Source organism: Carcharhinus amblyrhynchos, unplaced genomic scaffold (assembly GCF_965287045.1).
Source record: "Carcharhinus amblyrhynchos unplaced genomic scaffold, sCarAmb.v2.hapA scaffold_67, whole genome shotgun sequence".
Lineage (NCBI taxonomy): Eukaryota > Metazoa > Chordata > Chondrichthyes > Carcharhiniformes > Carcharhinidae > Carcharhinus > Carcharhinus amblyrhynchos.
In genome coordinates, this window is record NW_027649807.1 from 698,725 (window position 1) to 720,428 (window position 21,704).

General features: G+C 53.8%; 1 protein-coding gene across 1 annotated transcript in view; it reads right to left on the reverse strand.

The window, feature by feature from the left end:
* The window catches only part of LOC145337726 (disintegrin and metalloproteinase domain-containing protein 12-like), a 221,099-nt gene that overhangs the window by 113,928 nt on the left and 85,467 nt on the right, over positions 1–21,704 (reverse strand). Inside the window, exon 10 of the mRNA XM_080182564.1 lies at positions 10,102–10,186. Coding sequence (XP_080038690.1) covers positions 10,102–10,186 — 85 coding nt within the window. The remainder of the gene's footprint in view (positions 1–10,101; positions 10,187–21,704) is intronic.

Sequence of the window (21,704 nt, forward strand, 5' to 3'; positions counted from 1 at the left end):
ATCACTGTGTCACTGTGCTGCCCCGGGTCCCTGGCACTGTGAGACAGCAGTGTGAATCACTGTGTCACCGTGCTGCCCCGGGTCCCTGGCACTGTGAGACAGCAGTGTGAATCACTGTGTCACCGTGCTGCCCCGGGTCCCTGGCACTGTGAGACAGCAGTGTGAATCACTGTGTCACCGTGCTGCCCCGGGTCCCTGGCACTGTGAGACAGCAGTGTGAATCACTGTGTCACCGTGCTGCCCCGGGTCCCTGGCGCTGTGAGACAGCAGCGCTAATCACTGTGTCACCGTGCTGCCCCGGGTCCCTGGCACTGTGAGACAGCAGCGCTAATCACTGTGTCACCGTGCCGCCCCGGGTCCCTGGCACTGTGAGACAGCAGTGTGAATCACTGTGTCACCGTGCTGCCCCGGGTCCCTGGCGCTGTGAGACAGCAGCGCTAATCACTGTGTCACCGTGCTGCCCCGGGTCCCTGGCACTGTCAGACAGCAGCGCTAATCACTGTGTCACCGTGCTGCCCCGGGTCCCTGGCACTGTGAGACAGCAGCGCTAATCACTGTGTCACCGTGCTGCCCCGGGTCCCTGGCACTGTGAGACAGCAGCGCTAATCACTGTGTCACCGTGCTGCCCCGGGTCCCTGGCACTGTGAGACAGCAGTGTGAATCACTGTGTCACCGTGCTGCCCCGGGTCCCTGGCACTGTGAGACAGCAGTGTGAATCACTGTGTCACCGTGCTGCCCCGGGTCTCTGGCACTGTGAGACAGCAGTGTGAATCACTGTGTCACCGTGCTGCCCCGGGTCCCTGGCACTGTGAGACAGCAGTGTGAATCACTGTGTCACCGTGCTGCCCCGGGTCCCTGGCGCTGTGAGACAGCAGTGTGAATCACTGTGTCACCGTGCTGCCCTGGGTCCCTGGCGCTGTCAGACAGCAGTGCTAATCACTGTGTCACCGTGCTGCCCCGGGTCCCTGGCACTGTGAGACAGCAGTGTGAATCACTGTGTCACCGTGCTGCCCCGGGTCCCTGGCACTGTGAGACAGCAGTGCTAATCACTGTGTCACCGTGCTGCCCCGGGTCCCTGGCACTGTGAGACAGCAGTGTGAATCACTGTGTCACCGTGCTGCCCCGGGTCCCTGGCACTGTGAGACAGCAGTGTGAATCACTGTGTCACCGTGCTGCCCCGGGTCCCTGGCACTGTGAGACAGCAGTGTGAATCACTGTGTCACCGTGCTGCCCCGGGTCCCTGGCACTGTGAGACAGCAGTGTGAATCACTGTGTCACCGTGCTGCCCCGGGTCCCTGGCACTGTGAGACAGCAGTGTTAATCACTGTGTCACCGTGCTGCCCCGGGTCCCTGGCACTGTGAGACAGCAGTGCTAATCACTGTGTCACCGTGCTGCCCCGGGTCCCTGGCACTGTGAGACAGCAGTGTGAATCACTGTGTCATCGTGCTGCCCCGGGTCCCTGGCACTGTGAGACAGCAGTGCTAATCACTGTGTCACCGTGCTGTCCCTGGTCCCTGGCACTGTGAGACAGCAGTGCTAATCACTGTGTCACCGTGCTGCCCCGGGTCCCTGGCACTGTGAGACAGCAGTGCTAATCACTGTGTAACCGTGCTGTCCCGGGTCCCTGGCACTGTGAGACAGCAGTGCGAATCACTGTGTCACCGTGCTGCCCCGGGTCCCTGGCACTGTGAGACAGCAGTGTGAATCACTGTGTCACCGTGCTGCCCCGGGTCCCTGGCACTGTGAGACAGCAGTGTGAATCACTGTGTCACCGTGCTGCCCCGGGTCCCTGGCACTGTGAGACAGCAGTGTGAAACACTGTGTCACCGTGCTGCCCCGGGTCCCTGGCACTGTGAGACAGCAGTGTGAATCACTGTGTCACCGTGCTGCCCCGGGTCCCTGGCACTGTGAGACAGCAGTGCTAATCACTGTGTCACCGTGCTGCCCCGGGTCCCTGGCACTGTGAGACAGCAGTGCTAATCACTGTGTCACCGTGCTGCCCCGGGTCCCTGGCACTGTGAGACAGCAGTGTGAATCACTGTGTCACCGTACTGCCCCGGGTCCCTGGCACTGTGAGACAGCAGTGTGGATCACTGTGTCACCGTGCTGCCCCGGGTCCCTGGCACTGTGAGACAGCAGTGCTAATCACTGTGTCACCGTGCTGTCCCTGGTCCCTGGCACTGTGAGACAGCAGTGCTAATCACTGTGTCACCGTGCTGCCCCGGGTCCCTGGCACTGTGAGACAGCAGTGTGGATCACTGTGTCACCGTGCTGCCCCGGGTCCCTGGCACTGTCAGACAGCAGTGTGAATCACTGTGTCACCGTGCTGCCCCATGTCCCTGGCACTGTGAGACAGCAGTGCTAATCACTGTGTCACCGTGCTGCCCCGGGTCCCTGGCACTGTGAGACAGCAGTGCTAATCACTGTGTCACCGTGCTGCCCCGGGTCCCTGGCACTGTGAGACAGCAGTGCTAATCACTGTGTCACCGTGCTGCCCCGGGTCCCTGGCACTGTGAGACAGCAGTGTGAATCACTGTGTCACCGTGCTGCCCCGGGTCCCTGGCACTGTGAGACAGCAGTGCTAATCACTGTGTCACCGTGCTGCCCCGGGTCCCTGGCACTGTGAGACAGCAGTGTGAATCACTGTGTCACCGTGCTGCCCCGGGTCCCTGGCGCTGTGAGACAGCAGTGTGAATCACTGTGTCACCGTGCTGCCCCGGGTCCCTGGCACTGTGAGACAGCAGTGTGAATCACTGTGTCACCGTGCTGCCCCGGGTCCCTGGCGCTGTGAGACAGCAGCGCTAATCACTGTGTCACCGTGCTGCCCCGGGTCCCTGGCACTGTGAGACAGCAGCGCTAATCACTGTGTCACCGTGCCGCCCCGGGTCCCTGGCACTGTGAGACAGCAGTGTGAATCACTGTGTCACCGTGCTGCCCCGGGTCCCTGGCGCTGTGAGACAGCAGCGCTAATCACTGTGTCACCGTGCTGCCCCGGGTCCCTGGCACTGTCAGACAGCAGCGCTAATCACTGTGTCACCGTGCTGCCCCGAGTCCCTGGCACTGTGAGACAGCAGCGCTAATCACTGTGTCACCGTGCTGCCCCGGGTCCCTGGCACTGTGAGACAGCAGCGCTAATCACTGTGTCACCGTGCTGCCCCGGGTCCCTGGCACTGTGAGACAGCAGTGTGAATCACTGTGTCACCGTGCTGCCCCGGGTCCCTGGCACTGTGAGACAGCAGTGTGAATCACTGTGTCACCGTGCTGCCCCGGGTCTCTGGCACTGTGAGACAGCAGTGTGAATCACTGTGTCACCGTGCTGCCCCGGGTCCCTGGCGCTGTGAGACAGCAGTGTGAATCACTGTGTCACCGTGCTGCCCCGGGTCCCTGGCGCTGTGAGACAGCAGTGTGAATCACTGTGTCACCGTGCTGCCCTGGGTCCCTGGCGCTGTCAGACAGCAGTGCTAATCACTGTGTCACCGTGCTGCCCCGGGTCCCTGGCACTGTGAGACAGCAGTGTGAATCACTGTGTCACCGTGCTGCCCCGGGTCCCTGGCACTGTGAGACAGCAGTGTGAATCACTGTGTCACCGTGCTGCCCCGGGTCCCTGGCACTGTGAGACAGCAGTGTGAATCACTGTGTCACCGTGCTGCCCCGGGTCCCTGGCACTGTGAGACAGCAGTGTGAATCACTGTGTCACCGTGCTGCCCCGGGTCCCTGGCACTGTGAGACAGCAGTGTGAATCACTGTGTCACCGTGCTGCCCCGGGTCCCTGGCACTGTGAGACAGCAGTGTTAATCACTGTGTCACCGTGCTGCCCCGGGTCCCTGGCACTGTGAGACAGCAGTGCTAATCACTGTGTCACCGTGCTGCCCCGGGTCCCTGGCACTGTGAGACAGCAGTGTGAATCACTGTGTCATCGTGCTGCCCCGGGTCCCTGGCACTGTGAGACAGCAGTGCTAATCACTGTGTCACCGTGCTGTCCCTGGTCCCTGGCACTGTGAGACAGCAGTGCTAATCACTGTGTCACCGTGCTGCCCCGGGTCCCTGGCACTGTGAGACAGCAGTGCTAATCACTGTGTAACCGTGCTGTCCCGGGTCCCTGGCACTCTGAGACAGCAGTGCGAATCACTGTGTCACCGTGCTGCCCCGGGTCCCTGGCACTGTGAGACAGCAGTGTGAATCACTGTGTCACCGTGCTGCCCCGGGTCCCTGGCACTGTGAGACAGCAGTGTGAATCACTGTGTCACCGTGCTGCCCCGGGTCCCTGGCACTGTGAGACAGCAGTGTGAAACACTGTGTCACCGTGCTGCCCCGGGTCCCTGGCACTGTGAGACAGCAGTGTGAATCACTGTGTCACCGTGCTGCCCCGGGTCCCTGGCACTGTGAGACAGCAGTGCTAATCACTGTGTCACCGTGCTGCCCCGGGTCCCTGGCACTGTGAGACAGCAGTGCTAATCACTGTGTCACCGTGCTGCCCCGGGTCCCTGGCACTGTGAGACAGCAGTGTGAATCACTGTGTCACCGTACTGCCCCGGGTCCCTGGCACTGTGAGACAGCAGTGTGGATCACTGTGTCACCGTGCTGCCCCGGGTCCCTGGCACTGTGAGACAGCAGTGCTAATCACTGTGTCACCGTGCTGTCCCTGGTCCCTGGCACTGTGAGACAGCAGTGCTAATCACTGTGTCACCGTGCTGCCCCGGGTCCCTGGCACTGTGAGACAGCAGTGTGGATCACTGTGTCACCGTGCTGCCCCGGGTCCCTGGCACTGTCAGACAGCAGTGTGAATCACTGTGTCACCGTGCTGCCCCATGTCCCTGGCACTGTGAGACAGCAGTGCTAATCACTGTGTCACCGTGCTGCCCCGGGTCCCTGGCACTGTGAGACAGCAGTGCTAATCACTGTGTCACCGTGCTGCCCCGGGTCCCTGGCACTGTGAGACAGCAGTGCTAATCACTGTGTCACCGTGCTGCCCCGGGTCCCTGGCACTGTGAGACAGCAGTGTGAATCACTGTGTCACCGTGCTGCCCCGGGTCCCTGGCACTGTGAGACAGCAGTGCTAATCACTGTGTCACCGTGCTGCCCCGGGTCCCTGGCACTGTGAGACAGCAGTGTGAATCACTGTGTCACCGTGCTGCCCCGGGTCCCTGGCGCTGTGAGACAGCAGTGTGAATCACTGTGTCACCGTGCTGCCCCGGGTCCCTGGCACTGTGAGACAGCAGTGTGAATCACTGTGTCACCGTGCTGCCCCGGGTCCCTGGCACTGTGAGACAGCAGTGCTAATCACTGTGTCACCGTGCTGCCCCGGGTCCCTGGCACTGTGAGACAGCACTGTGAATCACTGTGTCACCGTGCTGCCCCGGGTCCCTGGCACTGTGAGACAGCAGTGCCAATCACTGTGTCACCGTGCTGCCCCGGGTCCCTGGCACTGTGAGACAGCAGTGTGAATCACTGTGTCACCGTGCTGCCCTGGGTCCCTGGCACTGTGAGACAGCAGTGTGAATCACTGTGTCACCGTGCTGCCCCGGGTCCCTGGCACTGTGAGACGGCAGTGTGAATCACTGTGTCACCGTGCTGCCCTGGGTCCCTGGCACTGTGAGACAGCAGTGTGAATCACTGTGTCACCGTGCTGCCCCGGGTCCCTGGCACTGTGAGACAGCAGTGTGAATCACTGTGTCACCGTGCTGCCCCGGGTCCCTGGCACTGTGAGACAGCAGTGCTAATCACTGTGTCACCGTGCTGCCCCGGGTCCCTGGCACTGTGAGACAGCAGTGCTAATCACTGTGTCACCGTGCTGCCCCGGGTCCCTGGCACTGTGAGACAGCAGTGCTAATCACTGTGTCACCGTGCTGCCCCGGTTCCCTGGCACTGTGAGACAGCACTGTGAATCACTGTGTCACCGTGCTGCCCCGGGTCCCTGGCACTGTGAGACAGCAGTGTGAATCACTGTGTCACCGTGCTGCCCCGGGTCCCTGGCACTGTGAGACAGCAGTGTGAATCACTGTGTCACCGTGCTGCCCCGGGTCCCTGGCACTGTGAGACAGCAGTGTGAATCACTGTGTCACTGTGCTGCCCCGGGTCCCTGGCGCTGTGAGACAGCAGTGTGAATCACTGTGTCACCGTGCTGCCCCGGGTCCCTGGCACTGTGAGACAGCAGTGCTAATCACTGTGTCACCGTGCTGCCCCGGGTCCCTGGCACTGTGAGACAGCAGTGCTAATCACTGTGTCACCGTGCTGCCCCGGGTCCCTGGCACTGTGAGACAGCAGTGTGAATCACTGTGTCACTGTGCTGCCCCGGGTCCCTGGCGCTGTGAGACAGCAGCGCTAATCACTGTGTCACCGTGCTGCCCCGGGTCCCTGGCACTGTGAGACAGCAGTGTGAATCACTGTGTCACCGTGCTGCCCCGGGTCCCTGGCGCTGTGAGACAGCAGTGCTAATCACTGTGTCACTGTGCTGCCCCGGGTGCCTGGCACTGTGAGACAGCAGTGCTAATCACTGTGTCACCGTGCTGCCCCGGGTCCCTGGCACTGTGAGACAGCAGTGTGAATCACTGTGTCACCGTGCTGCCCCGGGTCCCTGGCGCTGTGAGACAGCAGTGCTAATCACTGTGTCACTGTGCTGCCCCGGGTCCCTGGCACTGTCAGACAGCAGTGCTAATCACTGTGTCACTGTGCTGCCCCGGGTCCCTGGCACTGTGAGACAGCAGTGTGAATCACTGTGTCACCGTGCTGCCCAGGGTCCCTGGCACTGTGTGATTGCAGTGTGAATCACTGTGTCACCGTGCTGCCCCGGGTTCCTGGCACTGTGAGACAGCAGTGTGAATCACTGTGTCACCGTGCTGCCCCGGGTCCCTGGCACTGTGAGACAGCAGTGTGAATCACTGTGTCACCGTGCTGCCCAGGGTCCCTGGCACTGTGTGATAGCAGTGTGAATCACTGTGTCACCGTGCTGCCCCGGGTCCCTGGCACTGTGAGACAGCAGTGTGAATCACTGTGTCACCGTGCTGCCCCGGGTCCCTGGCACTGTGAGACAGCAGTGTGAATCACTGTGTCACCGTGCTGCCCCGGGTCCCTGGCACTGTGAGACAGCAGTGTGAATCACTGTGTCACCGTGCTGCCCCGGGTTCCTGGCACTGTGAGACAGCAGTGTGAATCACTGTGTCACCGTGCTGCCCCGGGTCCCTGGCACTGTGAGACAGCAGTGTGAATCACTGTGTCACCGTGCTGCCCCGGGTCCCTGGCACTGTGAGACAGCAGTGTGAATCACTGTGTCACCGTGCTGCCCCGGGTCCCTGGCACTGTGAGACAGCAGTGTGAATCACTGTGTCACCGTGCTGCCCCGGGTCCCTGGCACTGTGAGACAGCAGTGTGAATCACTGTGTCACCGTGCTGCCCCGGGTCCCTGGCACTGTGAGACAGCAGTGTGAATCACTGTGTCACCGTGCTGCCCCGGGTCCCTGGCACTGTGAGACAGCAGTGTGAATCACTGTGTCACCGTGCTGCCCCGGGTCCCTGGCACTGTGAGACAGCAGTGTGAATCACTGTGTCACCGTGCTGCCCCGGGTCCCTGGCACTGTGAGACAGCAGTGTGAATCACTGTGTCACCGTGCTGCCCCGGGTCCCTGGCACCGTGAGACAGCAGTGTGAATCACTGTGTCACCGTGCTGCCCCGGGTCCCTGGCACCGTGAGACAGCAGTGCTAATCACTGTGTCACCGTGCTGCCCCGGGTCCCTGGCACTGTGAGACAGCAGTGTGAATCACTGTGTCACCGTGCTTCCCCGGGTCCCTGGCACTGTGAGACAGCAGTGCTAATCACTGTGTCACCGTGCTGCCCCGGGTCCCTGGCACTGTGAGACAGCAGTGTGAATCACTGTGTCACCGTGCTGCCCCGGGTCCCTGGCACTGTGAGACAGCAGTGCTAATCACTGTGTCACCGTGCTGCCCTGGGTCCCTGGCACTGCGAGACAGCAGTGCTAATCACTGTGTCACCGTGCTGCCCCGGGTCCCTGGCACTGTGAGACAGCAGTGTGAATCACTGTGTCACCGTGCTGTCCCGGGTCCCTGGCGCTGTGAGACAGCAGTGTGAATCACTGTGTCACCGTGCTGCCCCGGGTCCCTGGCACTGTCAGACAGCAGTGCTAATCACTGTGTCACCATGCTGCCCCGGGTCCCTGGCACTGTGAGACAGCAGTGTGAATCACTGTGTCACCGTGCTGCCCCGGGTCCCTGGCACTGTGAGACAGCAGTGTGAATCACTGTGTCACCGTGCTGCCCCTGGTCCCTGGCACTGTGAGACAGCAGTGCTAATCACTGTGTCACCGTGCTGCCCCGGGTCCCTGGCACTGTGAGACAGCAGTGTGAATCACTGTGTCACCGTGCTGCCCCGGGTCCCTGGCACTGTGAGACAGCAGTGTGAATCACTGTGTCACCGTGCTGCCCCGGGTCCCTGGCACTGTGAGACAGCAGTGTGAATCACTGTGTCACCGTGCTGCCCTGGGTCCCTGGCACTGTCAGACAGCAGTGCTAATCACTGTGTCACCGTGCTGCCCCGGGTCCCTGCCGCTGTGAGACAGCAGTGTGAATCACTGTGTCACCGTGCTGCCCCGGGTCCCTGGCACTGTGAGACAGCAGTGTGAATCACTGTGTCACCGTGCTGCCCCGGGTCCCTGGCACTGTGAGACAGCAGTGCTAATCACTGTGTCACCGTGCTGCCCCGGGTCCCTGGCACTGTGAGACAGCAGTGCTAATCACTGTGTCACCGTGCTGCCCCGGGTCCCTGGCACTGTGAGACAGCAGTGTGAATCACTGTGTCACCGTGCTGCCCCGGGTCCCTGGCACTGTGAGACAGCAGTGTGAATCACTGTGTCACCGTGCTGCCCCGGGTTCCTGGCACTGTGAGACAGCAGTGCTAATCACTGTGTCACCGTGCTGCCCCGGGTCCCTGGCGCTGTGAGACAGCAGTGCTAATCACTGTGTCACCGTGCTGCCCCGGGTCCCTGGCACTGTCAGACAGCAGTGTGAATTACTGTGTCACATGTTAAATCACTGCACACAATCATAGAAAAGACATCCTTATTTCCATCAGAGTGCTGAGCTGATGATAGCTGATAGCCAGCTTTTCAGCTTTCTGTGGTCGATAGTGAGGAAGGGTGTCATAGTTTGCAGGAAGACTTAGAAAGGTTGCAGAGCTGGGCCGAGAGGTGGCGGATGGAGTTTAATGCGGAGAAGTGTGAGGTAATTCACTTTGGTAGGAATAACAGATGTGTTGAGTATAGGGCTAACGGGAGGACTTTGAATAGTGTGGAGGAGCAGAGGGATCTAGGTGTATGTGTACATAGATCCCTGAAAGTTGGGAATCAAGTAGATAAGGTTGTTAAGAAGGCATACAGTGTCTTGGCGTTTATTGGTAGAGGGATTGAATTTAGGAGCAGTAGCGTTATGTTGCAACTGTACAGAACTCTGGTGCGGCCGCACTTGGAGTACTGTGTGCAGTTCTGGTCCCCACATTACAGGAAGGATGTGCAGGCTTTGGAGAGGGTGCAGAGGAGGTTTACCAGGATGTTGCCTGGTATGGAGGGGAGATCCTATGAGGAGAGACTGAGGGATTTGGGGTTGTTTTCGCTGGAAAGAAGGCGGCTAAGAGGGGATCTTATTGAAACATATAAGATGATTAGAGGTTTAGATAGGGTGGGTAGTGATAGCCTTTTGCCTCTGATGGAGAAATCTAGCACGAGGGCGCATGGCTTTAAACTAAGGGGGGGTAGTTATAGGACGGATGTCAGGGGTAGGTTCTTTACCCAGAGGGTGGTGAGGGATTGGAATGCCCTGCATGCTGCAGTTGTAAATGCGCCTAGTTTGGGGGCGTTTAAGAGATCCGTGGATAGGTTTATGGACGAAAAGGGTTTGGTTTAGGTTAGTGGGTCATTGCTTTGTAACTGGTCGGCGCAACATCGTGGGCCGAAGGGCCTGTTCTGCGCTGTAATGTTCTATGTTCTATGCACAGTTTAACACTGAAGGTTCTGGTCATTTGACTTTAACTTGTGTAATGTGTTAGCCACAATCCAGGAGGAGTAAAGAAATAGGAATAAGAATGTGTGCTCACCAAATTTACCCCTCCAGAAGATGTTTGTGTACACATACCACCTAAAACGGCCACACCGACAATGCCATTTTCGTAAATGCCACCACTGGAAAGGAGAAAGCAAATATTACAGAGAAGAACTTGAGAGAGTCAATGGAAAACCAGCAGTCCCCCATGGAAGGATTAAACTGTCAAATTTATAAAGGACCCCGACTCACCTGCAATTTCTCATCATTAAATCAGAACTGAGGGTGGCAGAAGAGGTTGCCCCTTTAACCAAACAGCTCCAGGCTGGTGGTAACACTGGCATCCAGCCAACAACGTGGGAATTCTTTGTCTGCTGACTAAAGACGGAGATTTTGTTTTGAACTCTTTTTGAGGATCTGGGAATATTTTGGGAAGGAGGTTATGTGTCTTTGGTGGGGTTTTACCACCTCACTGCAGCTGGCCAGTGCAGTGAGCTGGGAAAATTGTGTGTGAGGGGAACAATCCAATTTATGACCATGCCAAAAAGTTTGTGCTTCCAAAGGAAATAAGAGAGAGTTTCTGATCCAGGGAAGAAGCATAGAGATTGGCCAAGAAAAGTAATAGGCCTGAGAATTGGGAACAGTTTAGAATTCAGCAAAGAAGGACCAAGGGATTGATTAAGAAGGGGAAAATACAGGACAAAAGTATGCTTGCAGGGAACATAAAGACTGATGCGAAGAGTTCTCATAGGTATGTGAACAGAAGGAGGTTGTTGAAGACAAATGTAGATCCCCTACAGACAGAAACAGGGGAATGTGTAATAGGGCACAAAGAAATGACCAAGTAACTGAATACATACTTTGGTTCTGTCTTCACAAAAGAGGACACAAATCAGATGCCAGAAATGTTGGAGATTGCAAGATTTAGTGAGAGGGAAGAACTGAGGGAGATCAATATTATTAGAGGAATGATGCTGGGAAAGTTGGTGGGATTGAGGGTGGATAAATCCCCAGGGCTTGATAATCTACATGCCAGAGTACTTAAGGAAGTGGTTCTGTAAATAGTGGATGCATTGGTGGTCATCTTCCTTTTTCCTCGGATGGTGATGGCTAACACGAGGGGACATAGCTTTAAATTAAGGGGTGGTAATTATAGGACGGATGTCAGAGGTAGGTTCTTTACTCAGAGGGTATTAAGGGCGTGGAATGCCCTGCCTGCAGCAGTTGTGGACTCGCCAACTTTAAGGGCGTTCAAATGGTCAGTGGATAGGCATATGGATAACATTGGAATAGTTTAGGTTAGAGGGTCATTAGATTGGTTCCACTGGTCGGTGCAACATCGAGGGCCGAAGGGCCTGTACTGCACTGTAATAGAATGTAGAACTTAGAACACTACAGCACAAACAGGCCCTTCGGCCCACTAGTTGTGCCGATCACTTCTATACCGACTAAGCCATAGACCAATGCATAACCCCTAATCCCATTAGATCCCATATACTCATCCAGAATTCTTTTAAAAGACCCCAGCGAGTTCACCTCTACCACCACCGACGGCAGCCGATTCCATTCACTCACCACCCTCTGAGTGAAAAACTTACCCCTAACATCACCTCTGTACTTGCTTCCCAGCACCTTAAACCTGTGTCCTCTCGTAGCGACCATTTCAGCCCTGGGAAATAGCCTCCGAGAATCCACCCTATCTATTCCTCTCAACATTTTATAAACCTCTATCAGGTCGCCTCTCAACCTTCGTCTCTCCAGGGAAAAGAGACCCAGCTCCCTCAACCTATCTTCATAAGGCATGCCTCCCAATCCAGGCAACATCCTTGTAAATCTCCTCTGCACCCTCTCAATAGCTTCCACATCCTTCCTGTAGTGAGGCGACCAGAACTGCGCACAGTACTCCAAGTGGGGTCTGACAAGGGTCTTATAAAGTTGCAGCATTACCTCCCGACTCCTAAACTCAATCCCTCGATTAATGAAGGCCAGTACACCATACGCCTTCTTGACCACATCTTCCACCTGCGAGGCCGATTTAAGAGTCCTATGGACCCGGACCCCAAGATCCTTCTGCTCTTCAACACTACTAAGACTCCTGCCCTTTATATTGTACTCCTGCATCCCATTGGTCCTGCCAAAATGGACCACTACACATTTATCCGCGTTGAAGTCCATCTTCCCCTTCTCCGCCCAGTCTTGCATCCTATTTATGTCTCACTGCAACTTCTGACATCCCTCCAGACTATCCACAACACCACCAACCTTCGTATCGTCGGCGAACTTACTAACCCATCCCTCCACTTCCTCATCCAGGTCATTTATGAAAATGACAAACAGCAAGGGTCCTAGAACAGATCCCTGGGGCACTCCACTGGTGACCGACCTCCATGCAGAAAAAGACCCATCCATAATCACTGTCTGCCTTCTGCAGGCAAGCCAGTTCTGGATCCACAAGGCCAAAGCCCCTTGGATCCCATGCCCTCTCACCTTCTCAAGAAGTCTTGCATGGGGGACCTTATCAAACGCCTTGCTGAAGTCCATGTAAACCACATCCACCGCTCTTCCTTCGTCAATGTGTTCAGTCACATTTTCAAAGAATTCAACTAGGCTCGTAAGGCACGACCTGCCCTTGACAAAGCCGTGCTGACTATTCCTGATCATTCTAAACTTCACTAAATGCTCATAAATCTTGTTCCTCAGAAGCCTCTCCATCAGCTTACCAACCACTGAGGTCAGACTCACCGGTCGGTAATTTCCCGGGCTATCTCTGTTCCCTTTCTTGAAAATAGGAACTACATCCGCAATCCTCCAATCCTCCGGAACCTCTCCCGTCTCCATTGACGACGCAAAGATCATCGCCAGGGGCTCTGCAATCACTTCCCTCGTCTCCCACAGTATCCTGGGGTACATCCCATCTGGTCCCGGTGACTTATCTATCTTGATAGAATTCAAAAGTTCTAACACATCCTCCTCCTTAATATCCACATACTCAATCTTTTCAGTCTGCTGCAAACCTGTAGTACAATCTCCCAGATCACTTTCAACCGTGAATACTGAGGCAAAGTACTCATTAAGCACCTCTGCCATGTCTTCTGGTTCCACACAGACCTTTCCCCCTTCACCTTTTATAGGTCCTATCCCTTCTCTTCTCATCCTTTTACCTTTCACATATTTATAGAAGGCCTTGGGATTCTCCTTAATCTTACCCGCCAAGGCCTTCTCATGACCCCTTCTGGCTCTCCTAATTTCCCTTTTAAGCTCCTTTCTACAATCCTTATACTCCTCAAGATCCTTAACATCTCCTAGTTCCCCGAACCTTTTGTACACCTTCCCTTTCCTCCTGACCAGGTTCACCACAGCCTTCGTGCACCACGGTTCCCGCGACCTACCAAAACCTCCTTGTCTCATCGGAACGTTATCGTGCAGAGCTCCAGTCAAACATTCCTTGAATATCCGCCACCTTCCTTCAGTACTTTTCCCCAAGAACACCTCCTTCCAGTTTATTTGTCCAATAATGTCATCATATTTCTCCTTACTCCAGATAAACACCTTCCTAGCCTGCCTGATCCTATCTCTTTCCAGTGCTATCGTGAAGGAGATAGAATTATGATCTCCATCCCCGAGATGCTCTCCTACCGAGAGATCCATCACCTGCCCTGGTTCATTCGCCAGTACCAGGTCAAGTACAGCCTCTCCCCTCGTAGGCTTATCCACATACTGTGTCAGGAAACCTTCCTGAACACACCTAACAAACTCCTCCCCATCCAAACCCCTTACCCTAGGGATATTCCAGTCGATGTTTGGGAAATTAAAGTCTCCCATCACGACAACTCTGTTATTACTACATCTCTCTAGAATCTGTTTCCGTATCTGCACCTCAACTTCCCTGTCACTATTGGGCGGCCTATAGAATACACCCAGCAAAGTTATCGACCCTTTGCTGTTCCTAACTTCCACCCACAGAGACTCCGTAGACAGTCCCCCCATGGCATCCACCTTCTCTGCAGCCATGACACTGTCCCTGATCAACAGTGCCACTCCACCACTTCTTTTGCCCCCAACCCTGTCCTTCCTGAAACATCTGAAACCTGGCACCTGAAGTACCCAGTCCTGTCCCTGAGACATCCAAGTCTCTGTAATGGCCCCCACATCACATTCCCAAGCAGCAATCCACGCCCTAAGCTCATCTACTTTGTTCACTACACTCCTGGCGTTAAAATAGACACACCTCAGACCCTCGGTCTGGGCACTTCTCTTCTCCATTACCCGTCTAACCTCCCTCTCAAACTGTCTACAGTCCTTCTCCACCTGGGAGCTAACCTCCTCGCTCTCAGTCTCCTCATCTCTATTCCCTCCCCACAACCTTTCTAGTTTAAAGTCCCCCCGGTAGCCTTAGCCAGTCTTCCCACCAAGATATTAGTCCCCCTGGGATTTAAGTGCCACCCGTCTTTACTGTACAGGTCACACCTGCCCCTAAAGAGGTCCCAATGATCTAGGAACCGAAATCCCTGCCCTCTGCACCAGTCCCTCAGCCACACATTCACCCTCCACCTCATTTCATTTCTTCCCTCATTCTCCCGTGGCACAGGCAGCAATCCTGAGATTACTACCTTCGCTTTTCTCTTCCTCAGCTGCCTACCCAGTTCCCTATAGTCCCTTTTCACGAGTGCCTCCCTTTTCTTGCCTACGTCAGTAGTACCTATATGTACTACAACCTCTGGTTCCTCACCCTCCCCTTTCAGGATGTCTGGGACACGCCCAGAGACATCCCAAATCCCAGCCCCAGGGAGACAAACCACCATCCGCGACTCCCGTCTACATCCACAAAAACGCCTGTCCGCCCCCCTCACTGTGGAGTCCCCTATTAACACTACCTTTCTGCTCTCTTTTTGATTTTTTGACTTACTGGCTCAGCTCCAGAGACCTGGCCACCGCTTCCTCCCTCAGATGAGCTGTCCCCCCCAGTAGTACTCAGGCCGGAGTACTTATTTTGAAGGGGGACATCCACCGGCGTGCTCTCCATCACCCGAGGTTTCCCCTTCCTAATAGTTACTCAAGTGCCCTCATCCCGTTGCCCTGGTGTAACTACTTGCTTATAGCTCCCATCGATAACCTCACTCCCCTCCGGTCTAATTTATAGTAGGTGAAAAAAAAACTTGACCCGAGTGCCCTCGCAACTACTTCCGGGGTCAAACTTAAAGCAAGCAAAAAAAAAACCCCACTAAACTCACTAAAACAAAGTTAGTTTTTTAAAAGAAAGAAAAAGTCGCTGTACATAGAACATAGAACATAGAACATTACAGCGCAGAACAGGCCCTTCGGCCCACGATGTTGCGCCGACCAGTTAAAAAACAATGACCCACTAACCTAAACCAATCCCTTTTCGTCCATAAACCTATCCACGGATCTCTTAAACACCCCCAAACTAGGCGCATTTACAACCGCAGCAGGCAGGGCATTCCAATCCCTCACCACCCTCTGGGTAAAGAACCTACCCCTGACATCCGTCCTATAACTACCCCCCCTTAATTTAAAGCCATGCCCCCTCGTGCTAGCTTTCTCCATCCGAGGAAAAAGGCTATCACTATCCACCCTATCTAAACCTCTAATCATCTTATATGTTTCAATAAGATCCTCTCTTAGCCTCCTTCTTTCTAACGAAAACAACCCCAAATCCCTCAGTCTCTCCTCATAGGATCTCCCCTCCATACCAGGCAACATCCTGGTAAACCTCCTCTGCACCCTCTCCAAAGCCTCCACATCCTTCCTGTAATGTGGGGACCAGAACTGCACACAGTACTCCAAGTGCGGCCGCACCAGAGTTGTGTACAGTTGCAACATGACGCTGCGACTCCTAAATTCAATCCCCCTACCAATAAACGCCAAGACACCGTATGCCTTCTTAACAACCTTATCTACTTGATTCCCAACTTTCAGGGATCTATGTACACATACACCTAGATCCCTCTGCTCCTCCACACTATTCAAAGTCCTCCCGTTAGCCCTAAACTCAACACATCTGTTATTCCTACCGAAATGAATTACCTCACATTTCTCTGCATTAAACTCCATCCGCCACCTCTCGGCCCAGCTCTGCAACCTGTCTAAGTCTTCCTGCAAACTATGACACCCTTCCTCACAATCTACCACACCTCCGACTTTGGTGTCATCAGCAAATTTACTAATCCACCCAACTATACCCTCATCCAGATCATTAATAAAAATTACAAACAGCAGTGGCCCCAAAACAGATCCCTGAGGCACACCACTCGTAACCGAACTCCATGACGACTATTCACCATCAACCACCACCCTCTGTCTCCTATCCGCTAGCCAATTCCTGATCCAATTTCCTAGACTACCCTCAATCCCATACATCTGCATTTTCTGCAGAAGCCTACCATGGTGAACCTTATCAAATGCCTTACTAAAATCCATATATACCACGTCAACTGCCTTACCCCTATCCACCTCTTTGGTCACTTCCTCAAAAAACTCAATAAGGTTAGTAAGGCACGACCTACCTGCTACAAAACCATGCTGACTATCTCCAATCAATTCATTACTCTCCAAATAACTATAAATCCTATCCCTAATAATTCTTTCTAAAACCTTGCCCACAACAGAAGTGAGACTCACCGGTCTATAATTCCCGGGGAAGTCTCTGTTCCCCTTCTTAAACAATGGGACAACATTCGCTGTCCTCCAATCTTCCGGTACTATACCAGAGACCAACGATGACCTGAAGATCAGAGCCAGAGGCTCTGCAATCACCTCTCTTGCCTCCCAGAGAATACTGGGGTAAATCCCGTCCAGACCAGGGGATTTATCTATTTTCAAGCCCTCTAGAATATCCAGCACATCCCCAGTATCAACTGCAATACTATCTATTTTACACCCCTGCACCCCAGTGTTCTCCTCAGCTATATTCATGTCCCCCTGCGTGAACACCGAAGAGAAATATTGGTTCAATGCCTCTCCAATCTCTTCCGGTTCCACACACAACTTCCCTCTACTGTCTATAACTGGCCCTAATCTTGCCCTAACCAACCTTCTGTTCTTGACATACCTATAGAACGCCTTAGGATTCTCCTTAATCCTATCAGCCAAAGTCATCTCATGTCCTCTTTTAGCCCTTCTTAACTCACTCTTCAACTCCCTCCTAGCCAATCTAAAGCTTTCTAGTGCACTACCTGAGCCCTCAAGCCTCATCCGAACATAAGCCTCCTTTTTCTTCCTAATCAACGAATCAACTTTTTTAGTACACCACGGTTCCCTAGCCCTACCAATTCCTCCTTGCCTGACAGGGACATACCTATCACAGACTCGCAGTAGCTGCTCCTTGAAAAAACTCCACATTTTGAACGTTCCCAGTCCCTGTAATCTCCTAGTCCAACCTATGCTTCCTAATTCTCTCCTAATAGCCTCATAATTACCCTTCCCCCAGCTAAAACTACTGACCCGAGGTTCATGCCTATCCCTTTCCATCACTGAGGTGAACGTAACCGAATTGTGGTCACTATCACCAAAGTGCACCCCAACTTCCAAGTCTGACACCTGGTCTGGCTCATTTCCCAGCACCAAATCCAATATAGCCTCACCTCTAGTCGGTCTATCTACATACTGAGTCAAAAAACCTTCCTGCACGCTTTGTACAAAAACTGACCCCTCTAACGAGCTAGAGCTATAACTATTCCAATCAATATTAGTAAAGTTAAAGTCCCACAAGCACTCACCCACAAGCTCTCCACTCGCAAATCGCAGCCTGTCTTCAGTGCTCCCACGGAACAATGAGCCCCCTAGTCCTACTGTCCTTTCTGAGCGGGAAGAGTCTCTCCACCTCTATCCTATCCATCCCATTCATCATCTTATACGTCTCAATGAGATCTCCCCTCATTCTTCTAAACTCTAACGAGTACAAGCCCGGTTTATTCAGCCTCTCCTCATAGTTCAACCCCCTCAACTCCGGTATCAGCCTAGTAAACCTCCCCCCCTGGCAGGCAAGCCAGTTCTGGATCCACAAGGCCAAAGCCCGTTGGATCCCATGTCCTCTCACCTTCTCAGGAAGCCTTGCACAGGGGACCTTATCAAACGCCTTGCTGAAGTCCATGTAAACAACATCCACGGCACTTCCTTCGTCAATGTGTTCAGTCACATTTTCAAAGAACTCAACTAGGCTCGTAAGGCACGACCTGCCCTTGACAAAGCCGTGCTGACTATTCCTGATCATTCTAAACTTCTCTAAATGCTCATAAATCTTGTCCCTCAGAATCCTCTCCATCAACTTACCAACCACTGAGGTCAGACTCACCGGTCGGTAATTTCCCGGGCTATCCCTATTCCCTTTCTTGGAAATAGGAACCACATCCGCAATCCTCCAATCCTCCGGAACTTCTCCCGTCTCCATCAACGATGCAAAGATCTTCGCCAGGGGCTCTGCAATCGCTTCCCTCGCCTCCCACAATATCCTGGGGTACATCCCATCTGGTCCCGGCGACTTATCTATCTTGATAGAGTTTAGAAGTTCTAACAGATCCTCTTTCTTAATATCCACATACTCAATCTTTTCAGACTGCCGCAAACCTGTAGTACAACCTCCCAGATCAGTTTCCACCGTGAATACTGAGGCAAAGTACTCATTGAGCACCTCTGCCATTTCCTCCAGTTCCACACAGACCTTTCCCCCTTCACCTTTTATAGGTCCTATCCCTTCACTTCTCATCCTTTTACTTTTCACATATTTGTGGAAGGCCTTGGGATTCTCCTTAATCTTACCCGCCAAGGCCTTCTCATGACCCCTTCTGGCTCTCCTAATTTCCTTTTTAAGCTCCTTTCTACAATCCTTATACTCCTCTAGATCCTTAACATCTCCTAGCTCCCTGAACCTTTAGTACGCCTTTCTTTTCTTCCTGACCAGGTTCACCACAGCCTTCGTGCACCACGGTTCCCGCGACCTACCAAAACCTCCTTGTCTCATCGGAACGTTATCGTGCAGAGCTCCAGTCAAACATTCCTTGAATATCCGCCACCTTCCTTCAGTACTTTTCCCCAAGAACACCTCCTTCCAGTTTACTTGTCCAATTATCTGCCTGATGTCTTCATATTTCCCCTTACTCCAGATAAACACCTTCCTAGCCTGCCTGATCCTATCTCTTTCCAATGCTATCGTGAAGGAGATAGAATTATGATCTCCATCCCCGAGATGCTCTCCCAACGAGAGATCCGACACCTGTCCTGGTTCATCAGCCAGCACCAGGTCAAGTACAGCCTCTCCTCTCGTAGGCTTATCCACGTACTGTGTCAGGAAACCCTCTTGAACACACCTAACAAACTCCTCCCCATCCAAACCCCTTACTGTAGGGATATTCCAGTCGATGTTTGGGAAATTAAAGTCTCCCATCACGACAACTCTGTTATTTCTACATCTCTCCAGAATCTGTTTCCCTATCTGCACCTCAACTTCCCTGTCACTATTGGGCAGCCTATGGAATACACCCAGCAAAGTTATCGACCCTTTGCTGTTCCTAACTTCCACCCACAGAGACTCCGTAGACAGTCCCCCCATGGCATCCACCTTCTCTGCAGCCATGACACTGTCCCTGATCAACAGTGCCACTCCACCACCTCTTTTGCCCCCAACCCTGTCCTTCCTGAAACATCTGAAACCTGGCACCTGAAGTACCCAGTCCTGTCCCTGAGACATCCAAGTCTCCGTAATGGCCACCACATCACATTCCCACGCAGCAATCCATGCCCTAAGCTCATCCACTTTATTCACTACACTCCTGGCATTAAAATAGACACACCTCAGACCCTCGGTCTGGGCACTTCTCTTCTCCATTACCCGTCTAACCTCCCTCTCAAACTGTCTACAGTCCTTCTCTACCCGGGAGCTAACCTCCTCGCTCTCAGTCTCCTCATCTCTATTCCCTCCCCACAACCTTTCTAGTTTAAAGCCCCCCCAGTAGCCCTAGCCAATCTTCCCACCAGGATACTGGTCCCCCTGGGATTTAAGTGACACCCATCTTTACTGAACAGGTCACACCTGCCCCTAAAGAGGTCCCAATGATCCAGGAACTTGAATCCCTGCCCCCTGCTCCAGTCCCTCAGCCACGCATTCACCCTCCACCTCATTCCATTCCTGCTCTCACTCTCCCGCGGTGCAGGCAGCAATCCTGAGATTACTACCTTCGCGTTCCTCTTTCTCAGCTGTCTACCTAATTCCCTATAATCCCTTTTCATGACCCCTTCCCTCTTCCTGCCTATGTCAGCAGTACCTATATGTACCACAATCTCCAGCTCCTCACCCTCCCCTTTCAGGATGTCTGGGAAGCGTCCAGAGACATCCCGGATCCCAGTTCCGGGGAGGCAAGCCACCATCCGCGACTCCCGTCTGTGTCCGCAAAAACGCCTGTCTGATCCCCTCACTATGGAGTCCCCTATTAACACTGCCTTGCTGCTCTTTTTCTTACTTTTTTGAAGTTCTGGGTCAGGCTCAGCTCCAGAGACCTGGCCACCACTTCCTCCCCCAGGTGAGCTGTCCCCCCCAGCAGTACTCAGACAGGAGTACTTATTTTGAAGGGGGACATCCACCGGCGTGCTCTCTATCACGTGAGCTTTCCACTTCCTAACCGTTACCCACTTGCCTTCCTCCCGTTGCCCCAGTGTGACCACTTGCCAGTAGCTCCTGTCAATTGCCTCCTCATTCTCTCTAATGAGACGAATGTCCTCGAGCTGCAGTTCCAGTTCCTTAACCTGGTCCCTTAGGAACCACAGCTCCACACACCCAGCACAGATACGGACGTCTGGGATACCAGGAGCCTCCAGGACTTCCCACATATTGCATTGGTGTACTGGCCTCACACTCATACTTGCCCTTTTTAGAAATACAGAGAAAAAAGTAATTAAAAACTTATAAACTTACCTTGCCTTGCCCTTTTCGCTTAAGGCCTGTGATCTAAAGCCCTTGCAGCTCACAAAAAACAAACTTACCTGCTCTCACTCCGAGTCACTCTCTCTTTTTTTAGGTTAGAGGAGATGAGAGGGTGGGATACTCTACCTGTGTAGAGTATTGGGATTCCTCACCATTCCAATTTATGGTAAGGGAAAAAAAAACTGCCCAGGCCTCTTTGCAAACTCCTTCTGTTTTCCGGTTTAAAATTTAAAAAAAACGAGCAAATTTAATTTTAAAAATCGCTTTAACTAACCCTTAAGCTCTCCTCTTACAAATTGCTGCCTCTCTTCAGTGCTCCCAAGGAACAATGTTCCGACCACTCACCTTGCAGCTCACCAACTACACAATTACAACAACACTTATCGACTTTCAGATTCCCAGATCCCTCTGCCCCGAACACACACACCCAGATCCCTCTGCCCAAAACACACACACCCAGATCCCTCTGCCCCGAACACACACACCCAGATCCCTCTGCCCAGAACACACACACCCAGATCCCTCTGCCCAGAACACACACACCCAGATCCCTCTGCCCCGAACACACACACCCAGATCCCTCTGCCCAGAACACACACACCCAGATCCCTCTGCCCAAAACACACACACCCAGATCCCTCTGCCCCGAACACACGCACCCAGATCCCTCTGCCCAGAACACACGCACCCAGATCCCTCTGCCCAGAACACACGCACCCAGATCC